Source organism: Enoplosus armatus, chromosome 11 (genome assembly GCF_043641665.1).
Source record: "Enoplosus armatus isolate fEnoArm2 chromosome 11, fEnoArm2.hap1, whole genome shotgun sequence".
Lineage (NCBI taxonomy): Eukaryota > Metazoa > Chordata > Actinopteri > Centrarchiformes > Enoplosidae > Enoplosus > Enoplosus armatus.
In genome coordinates this window covers 21,059,678-21,084,370 of record NC_092190.1, presented here as the reverse complement: position 1 = coordinate 21,084,370, position 24,693 = coordinate 21,059,678, and the positions used below count along the sequence as shown (strand labels likewise).

Below are 24,693 nucleotides of genomic sequence, written 5' to 3'. Positions count from 1 at the left end.
TTGGAATATGAGTTACAGCCTAGGTAACCCGTTTTCAGTTTTTCAGTTTTAATGCCAGTGAGTAAATGATTTTATCAGAACAATAATACTGTGCTTTTAGCAAAACATAGTTTTCACCATGAGAATGACCTCAATTTCAACTCATTTTTTCAACATGAATGGTGGTGAATGCTCTTCAAATGAAGCCAAGTCTCTAAAGAGGGGTCAACTGAGAGGGACGGTCAAGATAAGAAGATAAAGCCTATTTCATATTGTTGTGACGCAGCTGATTTGTTTATATGTTTGCAGTTCGACTGCGGAATTTCTGATCCACAGTTTTAATATGCAATCATTCTGTGCTTCTGATGGGATGAAATGAAAAAAACATACAAAATACATTACTGTGATTCAAGTGTTGATGATAACTAGTTGAACAGCCAAGCAGCGAGAAAACATGAAGTATTTTGTCCAGGCAGTCTTTTCAGCACACTGCTAATGGACTGTGCAGCTTGGGAATCATTTTGTACACCTTTTGTGGGCATCTTCCTCGTGGCAAACTCCATCAGGACAATAATTTCATGGCTGAAAAAAGTCAAATTTAAAGGATATGGCTGGTGCTATTTTCTCTTTAATATTATCAATTACTGCCCCGAAGAGACCCAAACTAACAATGAATGTATCATACCAACAAGTCGTAGACATGACCTGATATAACTTATCCATACAGTATCTTTTAATAGTCTTTTTTGGTCATTAAATGCAAAGAATACCTTAATCTTTCTGTCAGTTGTATTACTATGAATGTTGTGTAGACAATTGATACTTGATATACTTGGCAGTTTAAGGGACTCTATTCTGATGTTGATGGATGGATCAGATGGATATTTCTGTTCATTGCGTAGAGAAGCTATTGTTGCATACAGAAAACAAGTGGTGTTGTCAGACAGTTTCCCCAGACTGGAAGTAAAACCAGGCTGAGTAACAGAAGCTTGCCGTAGACACCAAGATGCTCAGTCCGTCCTGGAACATCATTCATGTGGGCCGAAAGTGTTGCCAATCAAAATGACTCCCACGTGGATGTCAAGGTTATTTGAATACTCAACAGCAGCTAAATGTCTGCAAGTCAACGTGTGAGATAAACTGCTGCGCGGACACTGAGCGCTGAGGATGAGCACCACTTGTAAGGTTTCTCTCATAAATGATTAGCAGCAGAACAGGGGGCATACCTTTCTGACTAACTTTTACAATTTATTCACACACTGTAGCAGAGATCGTTCAACTTTCACTCAGTCAGAAATAAACCTTTCACGGGAACACAGATGTTCTGGTTAGATTAAGTATAATTAGTTGTACATATTGAAGGCTCAGCATCATCACTTTGTATACACACGGTGCATAAGCCCCATATAACACCATGAATTATTCATGAGGTAAATTACCTAATTGCACAGTTTTCAGAAACATTAAACCCAATATTTGGGGGTAAGAACTAATCTAAACCCAAGGGTGGATTCATTTCCTACCCGGCATGCTTTGCAATTTGCTCTGAGACTACTCAGGAGAGCTGCGACTCTTTTAATGGACAGTAGACAAACGGCAGAGAAAAAAACTGTGATGAATTCTCTCTTAATGAGAAGTGTCATTCCACAGTTCGACCCTGAAATCTTCGGCCACTGATGATGCACTACGACAGATTTAAGACACCAAGATGTCTTTTCTTTAGTTAAAAAAATAAATAAATGACATCCTCAGCATAGTCCTCTGTCTGACAACAGGCTAATCCCGCCTTATTTCTGACCTGTTGTTGTATTGACGCCCTCCAGTAATGACACTGCCACTGGCATTACCAATAAAACCCCTTTAAGCACAGCTAGGCGGGGACATTGATTTCAGAGTGTGTTTTTAATTATAAATGGAAATTGGTAGTCATGTCCAAATGGTCAGGAGGAAGTCATATGTCTCACTCTTAATAGTTGAGACCACCGCCAGAAACCATGTACCATTTATGCCCTTTATTGAAATGATAAGGCTGCTGGTGCAGTCTCCGGGCAGCACAGGCCCAGGAGGAGGAGGCAGCCCGGGATAGCTAGTGCTGGTGGTGGCTGTCCCAGCAGTGGTGGCATTAGGGAGGACAGGCTCAGCCAAAGGTGCATGTGCCGGACCTGAGCTGTACACATGAAACGGCCATCGTTGATTGCAAAGGCCTGCGACATGCGGAGTGACAGTTGTGTTCCTAAACCGGCGACACCGGATGGTGAATGAGGTTTCGCAGGCTAATTCTCAAAGTAGACGAGCAATTTTTACGCTGGGGCTTTATAGGGGAGGGTGCAACCCCCTGATTGGGCGGTGAGTGCATTGACTTTCCTCAGGTGTCAAGGCGGAGCCTCTGGAGGGGGTAAACCAATAGCGTCTCTTAGAGGGCGGAGCACGTAGGACATAGAACCAGATAGCGCTGTGAGCTACCTGCTCAGAGTTCCCCTGGCAATGCACCACCAAATCCAGTGAACAGAAAACTTTACAGCGAGAGAGTTCTTTTAAAGTTATTTATACAGGGTCGTGGAATGTGAAAAACCTGGACAAAGAACCAGCATGTCTAATTGAGCACTGATGATCTGAATGAAGACATGTACTGCACTGTCATGAGGCCAGATAATGGGGACAAGAATAAGGAGTCAATCAGTCAAGGCTCAGTGGCATACTGCAACCACCAGATGAACAAAAAGTCAATGTTGCAAGAATTTATTGAGGGTTAGGACTTTGCTGTTAAAGAGCGTTTTGCTCTTTGATGATATAGTAGGATGCCTCAAGGACAACACAGTTATGAGAATTCCTCCATGAAAGCATTCCTACCGTAAAAATCTTTATTAAAATGAAAGTTACAAGGGTTTATTTCTGCTTTGGCACTGATATGAGTAGACAGAGGTTTCAAATGTTTATCTGTAGCCTGTCAGTAGTGACTAAATGAATTCGTCTTAAACAATATGCAGTAGACAGCCAAAATTATGGTGGTTTTCATCCCAACTAAACACGAGACCATCTGATTTCACTAAGCCGCAAAACCTCAACCAGAGAGACATGTTTTACCCCACATCCAGTACCAGATGGATGGGACCTAACACACCGGAGCAGAGCAGCTTGTGCCACATAAGCTGTTAATTACAGAATATATTAAAGTCTCAAATAATTGTCCATGATTAGTTTCTGGTATCCTGAGTGTTGTCTATTATTTATATATGGAAGCACCATTCATTGCCAACCATCGGTGATACATACTGTGTGGAGCCCCAAAACTGACAAATACATTTTACACTTTTCCTTTAACCGCCAATCAGATGGTAAAAAAAGCTGTTTATTCATTTCCTTTACCAGAAATCAGTTAATCAGTCTTATTTATTTTACTCGTCCTCCTTTTTTTCCCATTTAGTTTTCAACTCCATAATTTTCCTTTTTTTTAGAACTTGGCACAAATGCAATAATTTATCTACCTGTTTCAATTTATATATATAGGTTTTTCCGTGCATGTCCAGAGCAGTCACTGGTGTGTGCTTGTGAGTGTAACATCAGTGAGGCAATTAGGACTGTGTGGCTAGCTTAGCTGAAAACACTGGTAGCCAAACGACGCCTCCAGGAACACTCTCGATACTGCAGTATCACAGAATGCACCCTGGCACAAAAAAACACTTTTCCCATCATGAGAAGTGGCTGTAAAATGGTGAACAAGAGCTGAATCACGTTATTCCATTCACAAAGTAAAATGAAAACTTCTACATAGAATAGTATCTGAAAAGGAAAAGTACTAGATTTTTCAGTTTCATAGACACATACTGTAACATTTGCAAATGTCGTAGTGTTTGTCAACCTGCTTGCACAGCTACATCTGTGGGGTTTACTGCGGAAGGCCGTACAACAATGGTCCCTCATACCTTACCTGACAAAGGAGTCATGATGAAGTTATTGAATGCTGCGAAATCACAATTGAGCGTACACATAATTTGAAGCTTCCTCTTTTCCTGGCAAGGTTGTCAGTTGTTTAGCACATGGATTATCTCTCCTTAGTTAGACTTGGTGAATGTGCTACTAAATGCAATCAGGGACTTTGGGAGTGCAATCAAGAGCTGCATGAAACTGGGCATATTTAACAGCCATGAAAGACTTGGTGCGGACTGATGGTCGAGCTGTATACAAGGTGACCTCTTGTCGCCCCTGAAGAGCGACATTTTTAATTTGTAACATGCCTGTGGACAAAGGCGTCCCCTGTGGCTCGGTCTCTTGTGCACACATTCCAGCTGAATGTCAGACCACAACAGAGCTACGTCCAATTAACAGCAGTGACTCTTTTAGACAAAACTAGCACCATTTTGCTTTCGGACTGTGGTCAACTGCATTAACATTAAACATTAGGCTCAAATTATCACATTGTAAACTATAGTGTCTCTCAAGAAGCTCATGGAGAAAGCAGAGAAAAGTGGAACTTGTGATGATGTTATATGTCAACACTATTATTACCATTAGGATTGGAAACAGTTAACCTTGTCATATAGTCTGTTACGGTCTGTAACAGTCTGGGCAGAGAATAGCAGGCAGGAACAGCATGTGCTTGAATGGCAAAAGGACATCCCTAAAAATTTCCATAGAATTGAATCAACAGATACATTATTAACTTTGTGAATATAGGATTATTTGCAGGGAGGTTGCAGTTGATTGCATCATAATGCAAGGTGTTCCTAGTATTTTGTCCATCCCCTGTACATTCCTGTCTGTTGTGGTAGATTCTGAAATTAGGAAATGAAAACAGATGCAGAAAAGCTTTCAGTCGAGAGCTGAAAGAGCACCAACCAAAAACCTTTATAATAAATAATACTGACAATAATACTGTGAGAAGTCTGATGAGAACACAAGAAATCCACCTTTCCCAGCAGTTTTAACTAGCTTTCACAGTGAAACTGGCTGTGAACATGCGGCACTGTGGGAAATCACTGCCTTTGTGTGCATTCAATCACAGATTATTTCAGGGAAATTAAGCCAAAAATCAGTCACCGTCTTAATTGCCATAAAGCTTCCCTATAACTTGGATTTCAGAGCTTTATGGTAGCTATTTTCTCCACTTTATGGTCATTACGTTGTGCATAAGTAGTAGCTAACTGACCTCATGCTGGGTTACCTTGCTCTCATTTGGAATCAGTTACACCCAGTATCACAGATGTATGTATTGGGGACAGGGTGGGATTCATTAGAGAAAGGCTCCCTTTAAACAGACCTAGGTCTACACTGTCTATGTGACGCCACCCGCTGAAGTGTCCTTGAGATGTTCGGTTGCTGAATGTGACAAAAGCAGTGTGAAGCAGAATGAATGACATTTCATTAGGTCAGTGTAGATTCATCCACTATTTCACAAAAACAGCAAATATTTGAGAAAAGTCCAAAGAAATAATACAAATTTGTTTTGTCTTTTCTCCTTTCCCATAACTCATTTCACGGTCCCTCAGATTGATCTTGTGACCCTTTGGAGGGGGCTGACCCCTGCATTGGGAACCACTGGACTATGTACATATAAAGTAGTTATAGCGAGCTCCACCTCGGCCTGCTACAACAGTAAAATGGTGCTTAACCATCGATGCATCAGTATTAAAAATCTAATAATGTCATATGAAATATTATATCACTCACAGGAGCCATTTTTCTGCAGAATGAATACTTTTACTTTTGATACTTTAATTACATTTTGCTGATAATACTTCTGTACTTTTACTCAAGTACTTTTACATTGATTGTATTGATACTTTACTGAATATAGAAATTCTTTGAAGCTCCTTCTTCCTCACTGAAAAATCTAGAATCTATGAAAATGCAAGTTTGACTGCGGGAAAGCAGATGTCTTATACTTCACTTAAGTCCATTCTCAGTGTGTGTGCACCAAAGATTTGTATAAGTTGCATATTGGACCGTGATTGGCTTCCAAACCGGTTGTGCTGTCACAAAATCATCTTGTATGTACGCCTGTTAAACTGAGATTTAAGGTGAGCACGGAGAAACTTTCCACCTGTACTATGGTCCTTCTACGTTTCACTGGCTGGGTAAATGTTCAGCTGACATGTATTTGAAAACTAGTAACCTCACTTCCATTACTGACTGCAATGCAAATACTCAACTTCAGTGGGATTCTGCATTTGTGAGTGTGTGTGTGTGTGTGTGTGTGAATGCGTATGCATGCGAGAACCCATACGTTTGGGTCTGATTTACAGAGACTCCTCAGGTGACGTTGCTCTACAAATAAACTGAAGTTGGCTCAACTTGCCCTCTACTGGCAGGAAGAGAAGTGATGGTTTGGTTCCCTCAAATGTTTACATATCATTTTGAAAAATAAAGTGTAGTGAAGCTGAAATTTTCAACACATTCAATATCTCAAAAATTGTCTGTAACTCACTTCATCTGACCAGGGGTGTTAACGCTCCACTAGCCAATTAAAAATAATAAGATTTTGTAACAATATATAAAGGCATCACTATGTGCAACACAACTCTCAAGAAGTAAAAACTTGAAAAAGTCAAGGGAAAAAACATAAACTTTATTCTCTTCTTTTTACAAAACATTTCAGAATCAACCTCAATAAATAATAAATCCAATACAGACCTTCAAGAAGCAAATGATCAAACTTAAACATGATCAGACACATTTCCTCAAACAGCATCGTATAGTGCTAACCTTTAATTTTTTGCTGCTCTAGCACTGTAAGAAAAAAAGGTGTTAATGTATCAGTAAAATGTCAAAAGCAACGCAACAAGAGGTGTGTGACTTGCACAGCCTTGCAGAACGATGAGCACATGAGCGATGGCATGACTATGAAAGACAGAAGTATGACAATCAAAAAGGCAACTGAGATGTTTGCAACTTGGTCACACGCTAAAGTAGCACGACTGCGTCTTGGTTGGCCTGCCTGCACACAACCAGCAGGCACCTTGAACCTACAGACACACCCGTTAATGTGCACTTTACAGAAGATATTAAATGAATTTAATGATCAGAAAAAAGGAAAGCTTTTAAATGATGCATTAAAAACCTGTTAGCCGTCAATCAGCTATTCCTCAGTTTGTTCGTCAGAAACACATCTGGATGCAGCCAGATGAGCGCTGATGTACAGATTTACATTCGTAATGTAAATGTGAAGCACTGTGTGAATGTGAAATGTGTTAAAGTAAAACAGCCTTGTTCCAGCAACAACAATGTATTACTTACTCATAACCTACGTATAATCAATTCTAACAAAATGCCAAGTACCTGAGCCTAAACTGCAATGACGCAAATGATGTTCTCCAGACAGCATTTCTATATTTGAAGCAATGCATGTCCAGGCTTTCGGAGTAAAAGCCATCATATGACTTGTTGGAGTGACATGTTTTTATCTTATATCCTACATTTTGAAATGAGCGCTGCAGATACTAATAAGGCCATCCATTCATTTGTTTGCAGATATTTCAGGAAAGTCTTGGTTTACGTTTATATATATTTTATGTTTAACATAATAGGAAATAATCACATTACATAACATTGTATGTATCTCGTGTAATAAACTGTAGATTACAGTTTTAAGCAGGTCATCTGTAACAGACCCGATCTTGAGAGCAACCTAATACCCAACCACATAACATTCAATTGATTTGATAAATAACTCTACTATATTCATCATTCTGCATCATATACTAATTAAAAGTGTTTTAATCGAGTATGATACATGTAAATGTTAGCAGGTAAAACACATTTTGAAATTCATTCAGCTTCAGTGTGAACAGGGACACAGGTTGGGTGTCTGTGCATGTAGGAAGCAAGACAAGCCAACAGCTGAAACAGATATACAACCTGGTGTAACCAAGGAGATACTGTATTATGCAGAGAGAGTCATACATACATGTATATGTAAGGCTTGCATGTAGCTTGATTGGCTGACATAACCTGCAAAACCAACATCTGGTTCATTGTAGATGCCTACGTTAAAAAAATGTGTTTCCTGTGTTTCGTACATGCTAACCAGAAACACGCTATGTTTTCTGTGTCTCGAATGGCTTTTCACCTGCTGAACTGTGTCAGGCGCCTGTGAGGAAGGAGCTGAAAAACAGATATGACTGACCAGCAGAGTCTTGTTTCCCTGGAGCTTTTCAGCCCTTTTGACACAAACTGAAAACCTTAAATGAGCTACATGTGACTGTAAATATACACAAGACAATTCTCAGACCTACCTCTCTCCCCTGCCTCCTATACAAGCCAACAGCTGCTATGAGATGGCAGCTTGAATAACATGATTACGTGTTTGTGGAGTACAAGTGATTAAAGTGGAGTTTATTTATTGCATGCATTTGGATTTCCTCGCTACGGTCATTTACTTGGCTTGTTTTCATTTTTCCACCCAACCTCTTTGTCACGTCTCACATGAAACTCGGAAAGACTGATATTTGCGCATTACAGTGAATATATATTGGCCTGTACCCATGAGGTCATTTCAAATTGTAGTCAGAGTGACACATCCAGATCACAAATAGACTGTTTGTTCCATTCCCTTTCACCATTCAGCCTCCTTTCTACCCGTTTGATTTTAAAATAAATTGGAAATGCAGTAGGTTTTGTGTGTCATGCAGATCAATCTATAGTGTACATACAACACTAAGACAAACAGGCAAACGTCTACAGGTAAACATTAATGCACTTATTTCATCAATCATGAAATCAGTGTAGAATAGACTGGAATAAAACATCTGGTTTAGAGGTGTTTATTGAACTTGTATGTTTAGTAATGCATTGACACAGGTACTAATATATTAGAAAGCGTGGGTGGAGGAGGGACAACCCATGTTTAAATTATTCTTCAACCTTTAAGTGTACTTTGCTATTAGCTTTCAGGTGACTGTAGTGCAAAAAAAGAAAAAGGTACAGTGACGTGTTAAAATATGAGGAAAAACAAAGTGGTGCAGTGCGTGAGATGCCATGAAAGGTACTAGAGTGTCAAAAAAGAAAAGCGACCTTTCAGGAACAGAAACAACGGGGTATCGGATAGGTGTGAGGGATCCTAGTAACAGTGCGGACACACGTTTACAGTAAATACAAGAGATGATAAAAGTTAAAGTCACTTATATATCAGGACAGTCAAATACAGAGAAATAAATAAACTGGGTGCAATGCCATTTTTCTCAAGGGTCATGTGATGCACTGAGGGAAGATGGGTAGAAATTAGAGTGTGCCCATTCCAGTGACTTCAGACGTCAGCCTAGAACAGTTCAGGTAGGGTGGGGGAGGAGGAGGAGCGGGGGGTGGGGTGGGGCGGGGGGGTGGGGGGGTAGACAGAGAAAATAAAACAGCTGTGAAAGAAGAACTTTCGCTTGAGAGTGAAAGTTATGCTGCAATGGCTGGCTTTGTGCTCAGACTTTTGCTGGCACCTGTTGGTTTTGTTTTTTGTTTTTGACACAGATTTGATACCATATTTTCATTGTTCCCTTTCACATAACATCTCTTCTAAAAATATGGTAACATAACCATGCAATACTAACCCCATCACGAAGCCATGCAGTGGACAGAAAAGAATGGCGGTGTCATGAAATGCCCTACGTAGACATTGTTGTGTTCCCTGACAGAGGCATCACATCACTCTTCTTTCTAACAGCATTGCTGAAGTGGCAGTCGTGTGTTCTTTTTTCTTTGCTTTTTTTCATTTTACATTTTTTATTGTTTTTACTCTTTCCAGACAATGACACAATAGGACTTAATAGGACTTATCTAATATAGTAATGACAAAAAGAAACACAATATTATTCTTGGAATGAGGCATGCTAAATAAATACTCCAAGGAAAACTTTTGACTGTTTGGGAAATATGCTTATTAGCTTTCTTGCAGAAAAAAGATGTGAAGATTGATACCACTCTCATGTCTGCAAGTTCATGCCAGGAGACAGTTAGCTTAGCTTAGCTTAGCATAGCATAGCATAAAGACCTGGAAATGGGGAAACAGCTAGCCTGGCTCTTTCTGAAGGTAGCAAAATCTGCCTTCTATCACCTTTAAAATTCACTAATTAACATATTAGAGCGTGTTTGTTTAATTCATATAAAATTGAAGTGTAAAAAGTTTCAGTTTTATGGGCGGTTGTTACCTTTGGACAAAGCCAGGTTAGCTAAGCTAAGCTAAGCGTCTCCTGAATGTAGCTTCACATTTGACTGACAGAGATTAGAGTGGTATCCATCTTCTTATCTAACTCTAAGCAAAAAAACAAAAACAAAACACATATAACCTTATATCCCAATATGTCAAACTATTCCTTTTAACGATACACTGGCTACATCCATTTTAAACAAATCCCAGTGTTGTTAGTCTGACTCTTACTATAGGTCTCCCACAGGCTAATGCTAAAGTGTTATGCAAAACCAAGGGAGTCTAGGGGAGGTTCCATGGGATAACACATAGAGGTTAATTGTGAAGCAGTGGTTTTGATGTTAGCTTCTGCAAACAGAACCAGATTTGGGGTGACTTCAGGATGCAGTCATGGATGAGGGGTCATTCCACATGGCAGCCACGTCCCTGAACCTGCCATTGGAATTGTGGGAAAGCAATAGCCATTAGTTTCTCAGCAGACTGCTGTCTGAAATCCCCTTCAGAAGTCAAAGACATAAAGTCCTGTTTGTTGAGCATGTGGGTTCTCCTGCTCTAACGCTGATAACATTTGACTCGGAGGTGTAGGTAGCCTGTGGGCATCGGTGAGGTTCAGAGTCGAGGATAATACATTTATTTTCTCTGTTGATAATGAATTACTGGTTTCAGTGGATAGAGGGGGAAAAGAGACGTTACCAAAAAGAATAGACCATTCATACACACAGACAGATGCATGCGTAGGATATACTGTGTATATATATATCAATCTTAATGTTGTGTTAATGTTCATATTACTGTTATTGTGTACTGTCCAATTATTTGGACAAATTGTACTTTGATGCTTTGGCAACATTGTTTTTGAAACTTTAAAAAAGCCTTTTGAAATGAATTGATTAAATTGAGACAGGGTTAGTGGAGCATGGCAGGAAACTCAAATGAAAAATATGTTCCTCAGTATTTTACTGGCATACACAGTATCTTACTATCCAGTCCCTGTTTATTTAGTCTTAGGGCTCAACAGTTGCTTTTCATTTAATAACGCAAATGGCTTATGTGCAAATACACCAGGGTTAGATCTTAGCTTCGTCTGCTATATTAGGCTTGTTGAGGCTGCATACCTTTTTGTGTTGTTTTACACATTTATCATGAAGATTTTGGCCGCGAACTTTCCGAACTGAGGAAAACACTGAACATGACACACTGAAAATTAATTTATTGATCATCCATTTTACTAATCTACTAGGAACTAGGTTCTGTTCAAAGACACTTGTGTCAGTAGTTGCTCCCATGAGCCACTTGCAAAGAGTGCACTGGCTGAAACGTAATGCATTTTAATGTCTAGACGTGGAAATAAGGAGCAACCAAGAAAATAACATGAATAGCCACATTATTCATGGCCTGTCAAATCCTGACAGATAGCGTGTCTTTTCTTTTAACTTGTCCAACTATAAGTGTCATGAACATCAGCTAGCAAGATCTTTTTTTTTTCTTTTCAAACAGCACAGTCACAGATTGCAGTTTTCTTGGATCTTCACTATGAGCATGGTCATTCAGGGGTTGCTTTTATTCTTAAGATTGTGATGGAGTCCAGCTGTTGGAGTTAAAAGGTTACCTGGCATTGATGAGATACTGGGCCAGGCTGATGTTAGCAGGAGTCCCTGTGATGGTGATCTGGCGCTCTGACGAGCCCTCCATGGCGTTTGCAATTTTGATCTGTGCCCCAGACATCTGTCGAATCTCATTTATTTTGGTTCCCTGGCGTCCAATAATGCAGCCTATTAGCTGGGAAAAAAAGCAGAAGTCTTTGTGCCTGAAGCAAGGAAACCTCTGTCTTAATACATTTATACTTAATACCTAAAACATTTACTGTTAAAATGGAAGTTTAATGAGTTGTGAAATGGTCTGGGTTTAAATTAAATTCCATCATTCCGGAAATGAACTTTTGTTCATGATAGCATGGTTAACAGATCAGCTGATTGGGGGTATTCTGCTGTGCCAACAGTAAGAACTGAAATTTGCAGGATCATTGTTGGTAATGTTGTGGGTCATTTTTCTTAACATTAATACGTTTGAAAAACAGGATTATCTTAGTGTACTCTACTTTTTGCAAATGTTTTCCGTATCAGTTATTATCAATTAAAGCTGCCATCCACCCTCTATGACAAAAGTCTGAATAATTTTAGGTGCGACACTATGGCATAAACTGCCATCTTTTTGCAGAGTTGACATCTTTTCAACATCATTTGAATATATGTATGATCTGCCAATTGAAAGCCACATACTTTAAAAAGTAGTGAATTTTGAAGCATATATCCCTCAGTCAGCTGTCTCAAGAAAGCATTACTCACATCATTAGGAATGGTGAGTTCATGGGTGCTGGCTGGTGGACTGGCATCCAAACCTGGATTGGTGAGCAATGGGATAAGAAAGGAGATTTGACTTTAAAAAGTCACACACACACACTCACGCACAACTTCTAAAGGAATACTTTGACATTGTGGGAAATGCGCTTTTTTGCCAAGAATTAGATGTGAAGATTGATACCACTTTCATGTCTGGATGTTAAATATAAAGCTACAGCCAGCGGACAGTTAGCTTAGCTTAGCACAAAGAGTGGAAACTAGGGGAAACAGCTAGCCTATCTCTGTCCAAAGGTAACAAAATCTGCCTACCAGCTCCAGCTTCGTATTTAACATACAGATATGAGGATGATTTCAATATTCTCAGCAACCTCTGGGCTTTAAAGGAGTTGGTAGGCATTTTACAGCTAGCCAGACGAACTAGAATAGCAAATTTCCCACTGTTTCCAGTCTTTTTGCCAAGCTAAGCTAACTAGCTGTTAGCTGTAACATTTGAGTGGTATCGATCTTCTTGTGACTAAGTGTATTTCCCAAAATCTGAAACTATTCCTTGAAGAATGTAAGCTTATTTCTCAATGGAAGCTTCTAGTGTATTTATTAGATTATGTGTGTGAGGTGAGAAAACTCCGCTAAAACACAATTTCTGAAGAACCATTGCTGATTCAATACATCATGATGATGAAAGTGGTGAAAAAAGAATCAAACATTACTGTGTTTATTTATGAGAACGTCAGTTGGTCTTTTTAAAGTACACATACAAGACATAAGACAGGAATATTTATACATGTACCAAGGTCCATGTGAAACATTTCAATTCAGATTTGGGGGAAGATTCAGTTGGTTATTATAGCGCAGTGCTGCCAACCTATTTCACAGGAGGTTTTCATCTTTAATGAAAAGTAATACTACCTAAAAATGTGTTAGAGGAAGGATGTATCCTGTTGCCAAGTGATAATGCAAATTTGAATACAAATGTTTAAAGTGAAGCCCAGTGTCATTTCTTTTTTTGCCTTTCCCTGGCGTAATATCAGACAGAGCCAAGAGAAAATATATACATGAAAAAATCAAAGAAGGAGAGAAACCACAGGGGCCAAGACATGCTGTGCCAAAAGAGAGATAAGGTGGAAGGAAGGGAAAGAGAAAAAATATTTCTCTGGATGCAAAGAGAAGGAATTGTCTAAAGGGTCTTGTGGGTACGTACCAGGGAAAGCAGGGGTGGTCTGTCCGAGAGGGGTAAAGGGGGTTTGCTGCATAGCCAACTGGTGGAGCTTGGTCAACTGCTGAAGGGTTAGGAGGGAAAGTAGAGCTAAGAGGTTACTGTTACACAGGTCACACCAAGAAATGAAGCCAACCAAAACTCGAGTGAAGAAACGGTGAGGAGAAGGAGGCCATGACACAGGGTGGTGAAGGACAAAACAAAAAGTAAGAGAAAAAGAGATACAGGGAGAGGATGATTGTCTGTCATGGAGTTGTTGTAAATTGCTGGGTTATTTGATTCTTTTTCCTCTTCCACCTATTTCCTTGTGATTTTCACATTCTCCCATGTGTTTTTTTTAATTTTGTAAATTAAAAAAGAGAGACAAACAACTCCACACCTGAGCACATTAACCAAACGCAGGAAATAATATAATTCCCATTTGCCCCCTCAATTACCATCTAGTTGGCACTCAGAACCGGGGAACCTGTGGTTTTACATGCCTGTCAGAGCAGCCCCACTCAACCCTGACATGGTCACAGGATGTCCACCCCCCCCCCCCCCCCCCCCCCCCCCCCCCGCTGTGTATCATTTCCATCAGGAATGGGGTAAGACAGATGCTTTCAAGCCTTCTTCTCTTTTTAAGAGGAGTTTTAATGAGGGTGGAAGAGGGTGTCAAGCCTGTACTTGAGTGATTGTACCATCAACCACCACATCCAGTGGCATCAATCACTGCCCAACTTTGAATTAGTGGATCTGACACAAGGTAGCTCTTGAGATTCTCTTTGGACAAGGACAGATGAAGGCAGATTATTAATGGAGACGATATGGTGCACCAGAATTAAAGGGGTGCCTACATCAAAACTGCCATTACTGTCTTTGCCCTTATCATTATCACCAGCAGCCACTGTTTTGTTATCAACCTGATCCGGGAAGAGTCATTTCCGGTTGTTGAGCTGCAGTCCGCCCTCAAAACACAAGGACAACGAGATTCATGACTTGCCTCTACTCTTCAAAGATCTGGTGTGCCCATGTAAGCAAATGTCTGCTGCTATTTTTAACGATATATAATTAAGATACAGGTATGAGTCATGATTCAATTAGAAAGAGACTATGAACTCACATCTGGGTGTGGTATGGCGTACTGTCCCTGAATTGTGTAGGCCTGGAAAGATGAAGAACATAACAGATAGCAGATTTAATATCTAATTTCCAATAAAAAACAAATTAGACTGAGCTCTATACAAACCCTCTTTATACTTTTAGCTAAATGACTCTAATAACGTGCTGATTGCAAATGTATTATGATTTTCAAAAACAGTAAGTGATATTACAGTTAATGATCCTCTTAATCATTCTCATCATTGCCATATTCAATTTCATATGCATGCATCCCATTTAAGTTCCAAATGGACATAATAACAGGAACATCTGCACAATGTGTTGCAATCCAAAGTGACACCGTCTAAAGCCACGGCTTCAGAAATAACCATAATGTTGCATCAGCACACTGGACACTGCCTCAACAAAACTGAACGTTAGAAGCTTCACAAAAGGTACACTGTGGTGTTTATGCAGAGGTTTTGTATTGGGTTGCATTATATTCCACAGATGTTTGTGTGTGTCTGTGCACCCTTGTATTATGTTGTCTGCCGGCTTCAATTGTGTCTTACGTTTCATTTCACGTCCACTGGGTAACATTTCCAGACAAAAGATAACCCCCCAAATGTATCTCTTTGGTTTGTTGCATTTCCAAATCAAATTTAGTGCAAAACTGCGACTAAATGATCTACAATAGCTGGATGCACATTTGAATTTGCTGTGCCTTCTTACTGACACTAATGTCATTGTTGCTGAATCAAACATTACCCCCCCCCCTTTACTTTCCCGTGTTCCCACAACCCAGCCAGCCAAAGATGGTAGGAGACAGAAACATGAACTGCGTACTCTGGTACCAAAGTCACATGTTTTGTACACACATCAAACTGAGCCCAGCCTAATTCCCTAAGACTTTCTGTGGCAGTATATTAATGTCTAATATAATGACCGGCATATTTGCACGACTGCAAGACACCGCTTGTCAAGAAAATATATACACGGGTCATTTTAGTGTGCGAACGAACAACTTGTGCTGTAATTTTTCTAATGAGGACAGCATCATTTGTAAAAGGGTTGTGGTGGCATACGAGTGTGCACGTGAAAGCAAAAAAGGATTGCAGTAACAGGCAGCGGCTGATGCTGCAGTAAAAGTCTCAGGTTGGCTGTAGGCACAAACAAAAGACGAGCTAGAGCTAGCTCAGCTCTTACCTGGCCACCAGAAAAAATGACCGGGGTGGAGGCAGGCTTTGGGCGATAAGGGATGGTGGCACCTTTTGGTGGTGACTAAGAGAAAGGGAAGACAGAGGAGAGGCAGAGTCAGCATGTTCTTACTTTATTTGAAACGCTCATTTAAAGGGATATGCTTATTTGCTTTCTTGCTGAGAGTTAGGTAAGAAGGTCGATGCCACTCTCACATCTGTGTGCCAAATATGTTAGCTTAGCATAAAAACAACCTACCAGCACCCCTAAAGCCACTACTTAACACGTCATATCTGTTTAACCAGCACAAAAAACGAATTGTAAAAGCAACAAGTTGTAGTTTTCCAGGGGGTTATGTGTCGGACTGTTGCTTGGACGGGAGCTGTGACTTCAAATTAATTTTTAATTTTTTTTAATTAATTAATTATTAAGCTTTAGAGGTGCTGATAGGCCAATTGTGTTAGCTTTGGACAGAGCCAGACTAATGGTTTCCCCCTGTATTTAGTGTTTATTATTAGCTGGCTGTAGCTTGATATTTAATGAACAGATATGAATGATATTGATCTTTTCATTTAACTCTCGGCAAGACAGCCAAAAAGTGTATTTCCCAAAACTATTTCTTTAAAATACTGTAGTACTCCTGTGTTTTCCTATCTGGTGAATGGCTGAGTGTAATTTCATGTGTGTGGAACAGGGCATTGATTGTAAAAAAACAAACATGATTATTCAGTAATCCTTTGGGCAAATACGGGAAAGGCTTCCCTTGGTAATTCACATGTATTCATACTCTAGGTAATCACAACTCACAAGGTGCTATATCCCATCAAGCTACATCAGAGTAACAGCAGACACATCACTCTGAGGCAATATTGTATCTTGGTAACTTGTTGGTGTTCTTACTGGGAGAAATGTTTAATTTGTTGGCAACTGACATATGTTATTCATGAAAACAAAAAGGAGTCCTAGAGCTCAGAGGTATTAGTAGCCTCTATTCATGGAGGATATAAAGACCTGGCATGTGTGAAACCTGATGATTACAGATTAAATGCATCACAGCGACTCTATTCTTTCTTGCAAACGTGCCAGCTTTTTTTCTAAGACAGCAGGGACGTAGTTTCAATGAGAATAATCAGATTTCCTCTGTAGCTGCTGAACTGTAGAGGGAAGAGTATTCACTTAGGTGTGTGTTCTAGATACAATATCAAGAATGTTACAGAAACAGGCTTGGGTTTTCCTGACAGTTCAGCTGGATAGTTATACACAAAAATGATCATGTGGGAAATGAAAATTGCTTCCTCTATAATGCTATGACTTTAATCATTATTTAAAGTAGTTGTACCACAAATATTCCCTGGGCAACTTTCTAATACCTACCCAAGCCTGCAACAAAAGCACATAGCTGGACACAAATTGCCCTCTGTTTTGGAAGCAGATTGCTTGTCAAGTTGACATTTATGGACAACAACAGCCAGGTGTTTCTGACCCAGCGTAGTTGTATCTTATTATGGCTTTTTTTTCTTTCTTTGAAGCAAATTTAAAACATTGACTCCCATTAAAAAAATCGATTTTGGAGAAAATGTGTTTTACCACCACAAGCAGTACTTGTAGAGACACAATGCATGAGTGTCTAGCTGGAAATGCAACACAACTAAAGCCTCAAACTGTTCAATACTGGCTTTCATACATTTGGAAAGAATGTATATCTTTATTCTTACTAAAATTAGCACTTTAAAGCTGTTTTGCGAAATCTTGAAATCTTTTACCTCCAGCATGACCACACAGATTTGTTTGACACACTGGATGATGGCTTCTGGGGTCCCAGAGATTGTCACTGCACGCTCTGTGGAGTTGGGCAGCATGTCCCCCGCCACCTGAACCTGGGCCCCTGTGGACTGGAGTAGAGTAAGGGACTTTGAGGGACTTCACAATGTTGACAAGATTCAGTTCTAAGTGGCACAGGCTGTGCGGCGCTCTGAAGGGTTAAATGTACTTGTTCTGCCAATCATCCTTGATTAACCAACCCCATCTGCCGGAGTGCTACATGCTAGCTGACCCTGATTGGTTGTTTGATTCAGACCTGGACCAGTTTTTTGTTTTTTTTAAACTAAATACAAAGCCTTCAGTTGAATATTGTTAGTGACATGCAATACTAAAACAAATATTTAAGAAAATTAGGAAAATTTAACAATTTCATTAAACAATACATTTTCTCACTATTGAAGTATTGATGGAGAATGTAAACTACACGAAATGAAACTAACACAGGGGCAGTTGGTCTTGCATAAAGAAAGGTAAAGACGAGAAAAGGCCTGACTCTTATACCTGTATATTTTTCGATTATCCAATCAATAAGACAATGTTTCACATCATACCTCTCTCATTTCTTTTATTTTGGAGCCTCCTTTTCCTATGAGGGAGCCGCACTGGCTGGCTGGCACTACAAGCCTTAAGGTGACTGGGGGCTTGCTGGTTGCTGGGCTGTTGCTCATGGAATTGATTATGTCCTAGAAAACAAGAACATATATTTAATTTTGTAGCAGTATTCTTTTCTCAATGTGACCCAAAAAAAAGATCAGTTTGTTTTTGGCAATGACTATCCATATAAATCAGTTTACAAACTTAAAAGTCAGTAGAAATTAGCTGTAAAAACATATATGTTTCACGTCTTTTCTGCTTGGAGAATGAGCACTGCCCTTTGGCTTTGTCCTTAAATAACGAGCCTTCGTCTGGCGGACCAAATTTCACACAGGTCACTGAGGACACAGCAGCGGGTCTGGTTCCAGTCACAGTACTTAAGTGTATCAATTAGATGTGTGACATCAAGGACAAGATCAGAGGAAAAGAAAGCTGAAAGGAGACGATTTTCTTTTAAAGCCATGTGATACAAATATGAAGGTTTGTGTGCCTTGTACACAATGTGTTTATGTGCAACAACAACTGGAGATTGGCCTTGCATGTATAAAATGGAAACATTACACAAACTAAGTTATGCAAACACTCAATTGAGATACTGTAGCCATGTATCTGGGAAGATTGTTGGAAATAAAAATGAGATTTAACACTAATCTAAAAAGATATTAATAAAACTCAGGCAGAGGGCAGAAGGACTTGAACTCCCACTGGACTTCATTAGTGCATGTGCCCAGTGACCTGTGCATGTTTTACTTTATACAGAAATACTGCTGCCACCCATCGCACAAATCTTATCATACTTCCTCAAATTTGTAGGCAATCATAGCAAAAGCCTTGAAGATGGTGTCTGTTGGTCCGGTGATGGTGACAATCCTCTCTGGACAGTTGCCCTCAGAGATATTGATTCGTGCTCCGCTCTGGAAAAACAACACAAACGTATTGTCAATGGAGTCAATATAGTTAATCCAGGAATGGATCTCTACCAAATTTGAATAATCTATTCACCACTAATAAACTGAAGAGACATTTTTTTGTTACATGAGTTTGTCATTCATTTCATTGTGTTGTTTATAGAGGTTTTTGTGTATTGTTTCATTTCTTAAATTGTGCTTTTTTTGAGAGTAAAACTCACCTCTTCTCGCATCTTTTTGACTGTTTCCCCTTTCTGTAAAAAAAGCAAAACAATAATCAACATTTGAAAGATAATTCAAAACACGGTTTGATGTATATTCTACGAATATAAAGTACGAGCATATGTGATCTGATAAAAATAACATACCTTGCCAATTATACTTCCAACCTCCTGCAATAAAAAACAAAAAAGAGGAAAAAATGTGAATCTTTTAAAAGATTCAATAAAGAATCTTCTGGATAAATGCACGGCACTAAAAGTGCTTGCTGTTGTTTTTCCTGGACAAGGTGCAAACAGCACAGGGGCATGAGGAGGTTACACAGCTGCATGGCGGTGAGATTGAGGGCCACACTTCATGAGCTTGGTGTGGCACAGTGGGGAAAGGGCAGAGGGGCAACGCTGGCTGCCAGCATCAACACTCCCTGATCTGTCCTCGGTGACTGCGAGGGTTACATCCATTGTGACGAGCTGCAGTTCCAGGTTTTTCCCTAAGCAGTCATTTATATATATCAAGCACTATGTAAAGTCACACACAGTAGAAATACTTTGTGAGGCCCTCAAATATTGTACTTCATTCAAGTGTTCACTACGTTTTGAAGACATAATTGACACTTTTGCTCCAAAAGAAACATGTTCCTGCCCTACTCAACATCCTTTTTTTTATCCATTTAATCAGCCATCATTTAGTTTATTGTTTACTGTATATTGCAGTAATTGTCACAAATGAAAATGTCGTCTCTTTCCATGCATTCAGCAGCTTTATTACAGCAGAGTTATTTCAAGCTCTTAAACAATGAGGCATCACTCACATCTGACAATTAGACCAACACAGTGAATCCAATCAGATCCACATTTTTACTGTTAAGTGACGCTTTAAACACTTTAAGAAAACAACATGAACTAGGATCAACACATTCCTGCCCCAACAACAGCTATGCCCCGCCCAAAGTCCAGGGCAAGAGGGGCATTCAGGACACTACATACCCTACCTTCAGGGACACATGAGTCTACCATACAGCCTTTCAGATGTCAAAACAGTGGAGTGACAGTGCTCTCCAACACCTCACCCAGCCCAGCCCGATGGCTGCTCAGATAGAGGGAAAGACCCTCCTGCTGCTGTGGGTAACAGAGGCAGGCCTGAGTCATGCTGCCAAAGCTCCCCCGTGGCAGTTGCACATCAACTCCTGGCAGGCTCTGGGGCCTGACTGGGCCTCTCTGGCTGCAGTTATTCAAACTATCACCGGGTCACTGGTGTTTGGAGCTCCTGCATGAGCATCCATGCAGTAGTTGAATTCTTGGGCTGCAGACTACTTGGCACACAGAACAAGGGGAAGATTTTGGCTCCAGTCTCACCATGGCCAGCTAGCTCAGTGGAGGTGTATAGAGTGGGCTTTCAGATAGCCTAGCAGCCAGCAGACCTCCCTAAAGACTTAGGCATTGAAACAGAGCCGTCATTTTACTTTACCCTTTAACAAACTCGACAGACTGTGAATCCAGCTGCTTGCAGCTATTTGTTATCACAAAAGTGTGGACCACAGCTGGAGCATCTTACAGTAGTTGGGACAGGAAAGCAAACGCCGCATTAACCAAGCATGAATGATCTTGACCTCTTAAACAGTAGAGGGGGAGCAAAGGGGAGGGAGAGCATGCTACTCATAAGTGCCTGAAAAAAAAAACAGATGTTGGTGCCCACTTACGGGTTCTACACTGCGCCCTGGGAAACCTGAAAACACTAAGGGCAGAGAAGCCTGTCACTCTTTGAGTCTGGAAGAGGAGTTTCTACTTGTAAGAACTAATCAACCATTACGGGGTGATTCCAGAGGCTCGGTCTGTATGACTACACAATATGAGGTTAAGCTAGTGCAGGCAGCTGGAGAGTGGCATTGGAAGATAAAAGACAACTGCCGCCCTGCCACCCAGCCACCGAGATGAGAAACAACAATCGGTGGAAGATCGGAGATTGCCACAAGTCTAACCTCTGTATCGACTCTGTCATACTGTATGAGGGCTTAAGAAGGTGCAAACTATCATGGTGAGAGTGGGGCAGGAGGGGCAGCATCTCACCAAGCAGTTAAGATGAGGCCAACTATGTCTTCTTTTTCATGTTGATCTTTCAGAATGAAAGTGGATGTCAGATTAAGATGCAAACCGATGCACAGCTGGTGGGGTATTTGGGAGTCTCTAATGTGAACATGGATCTGTTAATAAAACCAATTTACTGGACTGCTGCTGCAGAAAAGCAGAACTTTTGTTGTCTAATCATTTTAAGTTCATTCTGAGTGCAGCTGAGATTAGTCTACACAGACGTGACTTCAGTGATTACAAGCGACAGATTCAAAAAAGGCTGAGATACCCTAACTTTTAGTCTCTAGTGTGGGTCAAGCTCCATGCCCTCAGCTTGTAACACAGGTTCTCTGTTAAGAATCAGTTGGTCCAAGTCCACGCTGAGATAACCCTAATGACATCATCTGGGTTATTAACTTAGATTTGACAAAGCTCCTCCAGAGCCACAGAAGATGTTATACAACTGTTTCCCTGAGGTTACTGGACTGCAAGTGGATAACAGGTCTGGGGGGCGGAGTTGTGTCAGAGACTTGTACAAGACACATATTCCCCACATGTCTTACTTTTTACCACAGCCAGTATAAACAGTCTGTGCCTGCTTACTTTTCCATGCATGAGGAGGCGGATGGTAAGGGTGACATTGAGGCCACCCTCTGACTGGACTTTGGTTGGCTCCATGCTGGGAGGGAGGGGGGGTGAGACCAAAGCGCCGTCCTGGAATGGGATGTCCTCAGAAGGAGAAGGAGTAGGGTGGTATTCCAGCCAGCCAGTCACCTGCCAAACACAGCATCCCACAAAAACACGTTATATACTGCATATACTATTATATGTGTTCACATATTCAAGCAGGCAGAACATAAATGAACGTCTGAGAAAAGCTGTAGTGCTGCAACATGACAGAACAGTCTTTTTAGAGGTTATGGCAACACATATAGTACAATATACATTTGTGTGCTTGTTCATATAAATGTATTATCCACAAATCGTTAAATTAAAAAAAAAACTAGTTTTTTAGGAACCTTCCAGGTAACCACACATCTTCTGCTGCAGCTGAGAATTTAGCCAAAAATGGGGGCTAAAAATAAAACACTGTAGTGGAGAGTCTGCAAATACAGCACAGCTCTGCATCACTTTTATGAGGTCGCCACACAATATTTGGTCCATGAATGATACATAATTGAGGAGACCTGGAGATAACCATGTCTAATTAAATGCAGTTTCCCAGGTTTTTTGTTTTTCTATTTGTTGTCTGAAAATTTCAAAATTAAAAAGAAAAAAGAACCGGCTTGTTTGTGAGAACACATTGGGGACGCTCAGTGGTTTACAAATCATAATACTGACCACTACAGGATCAAAGCTATTCATTTCTCACAAAGGACTGTGCGGCAGATTAAACAAAATGACCATAATGAATGCATCGGCCAAACTCCTGAAAATGAATATCTCTGTGTAATAACAAGCACGATGACTTGCAGAATCCTTAGTGGCCAAGTCGTCAACGGGAAAAAGGCTCTTTTCTATGAGTCAGACATTAAAGTTTTCCTCCAGTGCCCTCATTACAGTTAGTCAAATTACTTTGCTCCCCTTTGCCTTTGCTACTAAGGCAAAGGTAAACAGTACAGCCTGTATGCATGGATGGCTGTGCCAAAAAGGGAAAGTGCAGAGTAGGTTATAAGAAAATGGCCCAATGTTCTGTTCATTGAAATGTGTTTGCATCTTTAGCTACGTCTACACTGTGTATATTGTAGAGAAATCACGCAAAACTATATATGTAAATATCTGCTGTGAAATTGAAACTGAATTTGCTCTTTTCTGAAATCCTCAGCGGCTGGAACTGCCATCCGTTTGTTGTTCTCTAACCATTCAGCTATTCTCATTTCACACGGACGGCATGATCCAAATGTTAATTTCAAGTAATCAACAGATATGCTACTTGCCGTCCTCATTCACCCTGTTGACTTTCTGCCTGTTATCATTACCTGCACAAGTTTATCATCTCATTTCCCAAATATATCCAAAGGCCCCTGGCGATTCTCACCAATCTCTTACTCTGTAGACTAAAATCAGGCTGTTCCGATATTTCTGGTGACAGATTCAGGTCCACAAGCATTCTAATTTTCTGCCAGACACAACCTTCGGCTATTGTTGTTTTTGTGCCCACATAAAAAAAAGACTCATCCCCTCTGTATCTCAAAAGGTAGAATTCAGGCAGTTATGAATACTTTCAATAGGGGAGTTTGGCAATTCTAAGTCGTAAGACACAAACAAAAGCTATCTTGAAGATTTATCATTTTAGTAAAAGAAATTACGAGGTGAAGTAAATGTCACAACACTCGCAATCATGTTAACTCATGTTAAAATGGAAAAGTGAATTGCCATAACAAGATGTTTTTGACATTATATCAAGATATTTTCACGTTACCACGAAACACCAACTCAATCACTTTATAAGAGACTTTTCTTGTTATAACAAGATACCATTTATCTTGTTATAACGTGAAACGTTTCACATTATAACCTCATAACCAGTGGTTAAATTGGCCCGGGGCTGTCCGGGGCTCATTGATCATCAGAAGATATCTGTGTTTAGGTGGGGTGCGAGTCGAATATGGGTCAACCTTGAGGGCCCCTGTCTCCTGAATGGTTGGTCATTCTGGTTAATCAAACCTCACTCTAACACTCATAAAGGTTAACAAGTAAGAAGACATACACCATTGATTTCTGACAGAATGCCCCCTACGAAACACAGGGCGATCACTATGAGCCACTGCTTGTGATTCAGTTTTCTTTTAATTTGTCCAAAAAATATTATGATATAAATTTGAAAGAGTTTTGAATAGAAATGAAATCAGCCAAAGTGACTGAAATCACTGGCTCATGGACAAGGACATTAACTTATTTAATATATTTGAAGAATTTGCACAATTGGTGTTTGGCAGGAGGTAAAGAAAAAAAATGAAAGTGTTTAATACCTGCTGCTAATTTCTCATTTTATCCAAATTAGTTTGGTTACTGCAACGTGATAGATGTGGTATTAAAACAAATTACTCACACACAAAACTGCCAACTTTGTGTATGTAGTGTTAGGCTTAGTGCTTTTTGCACCTCCTGGTGATGTTTTTTCAAA

At 40.1% G+C, this 24,693-nt stretch overlaps 1 protein-coding gene across 3 annotated transcripts; it reads right to left on the bottom strand.

Moving 5' to 3' along the window:
* Positions 1 to 9,195: 9,195 nt before the first annotated feature.
* Positions 9,196 to 22,244, bottom strand: pcbp3 (poly(rC) binding protein 3). 3 transcript variants are annotated; one of them, XM_070914052.1, is made up of 13 exons: positions 22,170 to 22,244; positions 19,650 to 19,673; positions 19,503 to 19,535; positions 19,171 to 19,287; positions 18,331 to 18,462; positions 17,722 to 17,850; positions 15,884 to 16,042; positions 14,784 to 14,825; positions 13,663 to 13,742; positions 12,825 to 12,872; positions 12,454 to 12,514; positions 11,718 to 11,887; positions 9,196 to 9,232 (listed from the first exon to the last, which is right to left on the bottom strand). In XM_070914052.1, the coding sequence occupies exons 1-13, from the start codon at positions 22,242 to 22,244 to the stop codon at positions 9,196 to 9,198; spliced, it is 1,107 nt and encodes a 368-aa protein (XP_070770153.1). The 3 variants fall into 3 exon arrangements, with proteins under 3 accessions (XP_070770153.1, XP_070770155.1, XP_070770156.1); XM_070914054.1 differs by having other exon boundaries at positions 13,663 to 13,745; positions 15,968 to 16,042; XM_070914055.1 differs by lacking the exon at positions 12,825 to 12,872 and having other exon boundaries at positions 12,454 to 12,506; positions 13,667 to 13,745; positions 15,968 to 16,042.
* Positions 22,245 to 24,693: the final 2,449 nt, after the last annotated feature.

Bases quoted from the DNA above. Each gene is read 5' to 3' on its own strand.
- pcbp3 (XM_070914052.1), bottom strand. From the start codon at position 22,244: ATGGAGCCAACCAAAGTCCAGTCAGAGGGTGGCCTCAATGTCACCCTT. The intron at 19,288-19,502 runs GTGAGTTTTACT...TTGTTTTTCCAG, and splicing joins TCAAAAAGATGCGAGAAGAG to AGCGGAGCACGAATCAATAT. The intron at 17,851-18,330 runs GTATGATGTGAA...ACTCTACTCCAG, and splicing joins AAATAAAAGAAATGAGAGAG to TCCACAGGGGCCCAGGTTCA.